The sequence below is a fragment of the Sinocyclocheilus rhinocerous genome, unplaced genomic scaffold (assembly GCF_001515625.1).
Source record: "Sinocyclocheilus rhinocerous isolate Xijiao unplaced genomic scaffold, SAMN03320098_v1.1 scaffold206, whole genome shotgun sequence".
Taxonomy (NCBI): Eukaryota; Metazoa; Chordata; class Actinopteri; order Cypriniformes; family Cyprinidae; genus Sinocyclocheilus; species Sinocyclocheilus rhinocerous.
This window is the reverse complement of record NW_015647488.1, coordinates 249206-252431: the sequence shown is the minus strand read 5'-3', so window position 1 is coordinate 252431 and position 3226 is coordinate 249206. Positions and strand designations below refer to the sequence as shown.

Below are 3226 nucleotides of genomic sequence, written 5' to 3'. Positions count from 1 at the left end.
AAAGTGACTTACAGGGGTATTTTCTTTTTACCTTTGTAATGGCATCTTTTTCATCTATGTCAAATTCAAAAATGTATGTTTATAAGCTTTTTAAAATTTCTATTTAAAACAATATATTAAGTAGAAGAATGAGACATAGGTTACCAATCATATGAAATTAGTATTAATAAAAAATTTATTTGTACAGGGGTGGCACTGAAGAACACAAAAGTGGCTTGTAGGTACATTTTAAGACGTTTAATGAGGCTCACCGGTGGCATGAGTGCAATTAAATTCATACATTTATGTGGAGATTAATGTTTTAAATATAAAATTTTGAATACAGAAATATTAATAGATTTAAATAACTGAAATTATACGCTAAAAATTAAACTAAATCCACCAGCAGATGGCGACAAGTCACTGATTTTACCACTGAATCATTCATTCAATTGATTCGTTCGAATGGCTGATTCATTCAGGAATGAAGCAAGTGACTGTCTTTATGAATGGGTAATCATGAATCATTATTAATAGCCGCAATCCCGCGCCGAAATTCAAGTCCTGCTCTGTGTTCTCTGCTAATAACCCGACTGTGAATGATGTGAGCGGCGTCACATATGTTGTCACTGAGAAGCTGGAGCCGTGGCCGGGAATTTTTGGTGTGCCGGCAGAACAACAACAACAATGCGCTACATGTTTCTTTTCCCCTCATTTTTTTTTCCAATTGACGGAAATCCATCGTAGCGACGGAAAACTTTAATCCCTGCATAAACAAAATTTATTTCAAATTTAATTCAAGCACTTTCAAGGACCTATGTTTGTTTTCAAGTACTTTCCAGGCCTTGAATCCATATGTCTGAAATCCATATGTCTGGGGGGGAAAAGCCCACCAAACATGTTGAAAAGATCATTTAGAGCCACACCTACTCAATCAATAAATTAAATGTTTCAAAGTAGGGCTGCAACAGCTAATCATAATCAATAATGAAAATAATTTACAACAAATTTGCTTATTGATTAATCGTATCAGTCACGTCACTTTACAGCAGTGAATAAAGCATTTTTAGGGATAAAACATATCTGGAAAACAGCAGAGGTCACAGAGTTAGTTGCTGCGGTAAAACTGGAGGACCCAATTTGTCCTAAACATGAGAATGCATTATATTAAGTGATTCAAACTAAAGCATACAAGTTAGTTTGACACTGCTTGCCTTGTCATGTCTTTTGACAGATGTGTGTGCTGTTTTTTAAAGGTTACAAATAAGGATACAACAGCAGGATACAACACATGGCACAATGTGGAACAACAAATTTGTAAATAATGTATTAATTCCAAAATATTTTTAATAAATAATTTTTTATATTTTTTTTCTATGAATCGATTATCAAACAATCATTCGTTTCAGTCCTATTTCAAAGCTAATGTCTGTAGATGTAAAGGTGTTACCTGGTGACATCTGGCAACCACTGAGCAGTAAGACTGGGCCACTCCAGTGCGTGGGTCATCACCAGATCATAAAGAAACGGTGTGTTTTTCTTCCATATTTTATATTCTTCATTTATGACCCTCTCCTCCACCGCGTCATCAAATGCAGCTGTAACAAAAAGGGGCGGGAAAGCAAGATGAGATCTGTCAAAACGCCTTCAGCAACGATACTTTTTTTTTTAAAACAGCTTGAATATGTAAGACCATAAAGTTTTTTCCCCCACAATTGCTGTACGATAATAAATGACTTTGTCTAATCTACATTTAAATCTACTGGAAGATATAGATGCAACCAATATTGCTCAATCTGTTATAGACAAACTCTCTGGAAAACAACTTAAAATTAAGTGCCCATTGCCAAATATTTTCATTTATTATCAGTTAGCAACACAAAAAATCCAAAACAATACTGAAAGCTTCCTGAAATAAAGCGACGCGTCCCACATTCACATGCTTCAACTTAAAAGCCAAACAAACTAACGTTAAGTTAGCCGCAGCTAATTCGGCGCTAATTTAACTAAGTAGTTGAGATACTTCCTAAAATGTTCCCATCATAAAAATAATACATTTAGGCCGAAACACAGCTGATCTGTGCTCATAATAAGCTCTAATGTGTAAACTGTACTGACGTAACGTTAGCAGGACTGTGTCGTTATGGCGGGACTCGGCCTGCGCTTAATTCACACAAACAAACACCTCAGCAGCCGCTAAACTAGAGCACACCGAGTGCCGTGAAACCATACTTACCTTCTTTATCAGCCATAACGACTCGACAGACAGCTATCAGCTCGTAAACCTGACTGATAACAGGAGACCGGTTTCCACTGGGGTGCAAGAGGCTCTTTGTCTCGCGCCGGCGTGCACGTTCGCGCCAACTCGGACAGACACAGCAGAGCACGCGCGGAGAGAAGAAGAAGAGCGGCTCACACACTGCAACCACTACACTGCCCTCTGCTGACACCACGCCACAAAATACAACCTATTTTAATATTTTTACAGTATTTATTTACATATTACTTTGTAACAGTATTGCGACTCTAATGAGAATAGCAATTAAGAATGATGGATAATACAAAAATACAATAATATTTATTATTCATATTTATTTAAATGTATTATTATTATTCATATTTAGTTACATTTAGTTACACATACACACACACACACACACACACACATATAAGACCAGAGGTGTAAAGAGTACCTGAAAACCATACTTGAGTAAAAGTACAGATACCTTACGTATTTGTATATTACTATGTAACTATGTTGTATTATATATGATTTTAATATTTTTACAGTATTTATTTACATATTACTTTGTAACAGTATTGCGACTCTAATGAGAATAGCAATTAAGAATGATGGATAATACAAAAATACAATAATATTTATTATTCATATTTATTTAAATGTATTATTATTATTAATATTTAGTTACATTTAGTTACACATACACACACACACACACACACACACATATAAGACCAGAGGTGTAAAGAGTACCTGAAAACCATACTTGAGTAAAAGTACAGATACCTTACAGTGAAAATTACTCCACTACAAGTCACCACTTTAAAAAGAACTTGAGTAAAAGTCTTGGAGTATCTCATTTTAACAGTACTTAAGTGTTTTACTTTTACTAAATATAGGCTCAAAGATGCATTAGTCAAAGAGACATGCCAGTGAAAAACAAGAAAGGGTTGATTTGTGAGGAGAGCAATCACATTTATTTTCTAAAACCAAAATAAAACTGAA

At 34.9% G+C, this 3226-nt stretch overlaps 1 protein-coding gene across 1 annotated transcript in view; it reads right to left on the bottom strand.

The window, feature by feature from the left end:
- The window catches only part of LOC107709266 (histone-binding protein RBBP4-like), a 7294-nt gene extending 4905 nt beyond the window's left edge, over positions 1-2389 (bottom strand). The window contains exons 1-2 of the mRNA XM_016513709.1: positions 2216-2389; positions 1430-1577 (exon numbers count right to left, since the gene is read on the bottom strand). Coding sequence (XP_016369195.1) covers positions 1430-1577; positions 2216-2231 — 164 coding nt within the window. The 5' untranslated portion in view covers positions 2232-2389. The remainder of the gene's footprint in view (positions 1-1429; positions 1578-2215) is intronic.
- Positions 2390-3226: the final 837 nt, after the last annotated feature.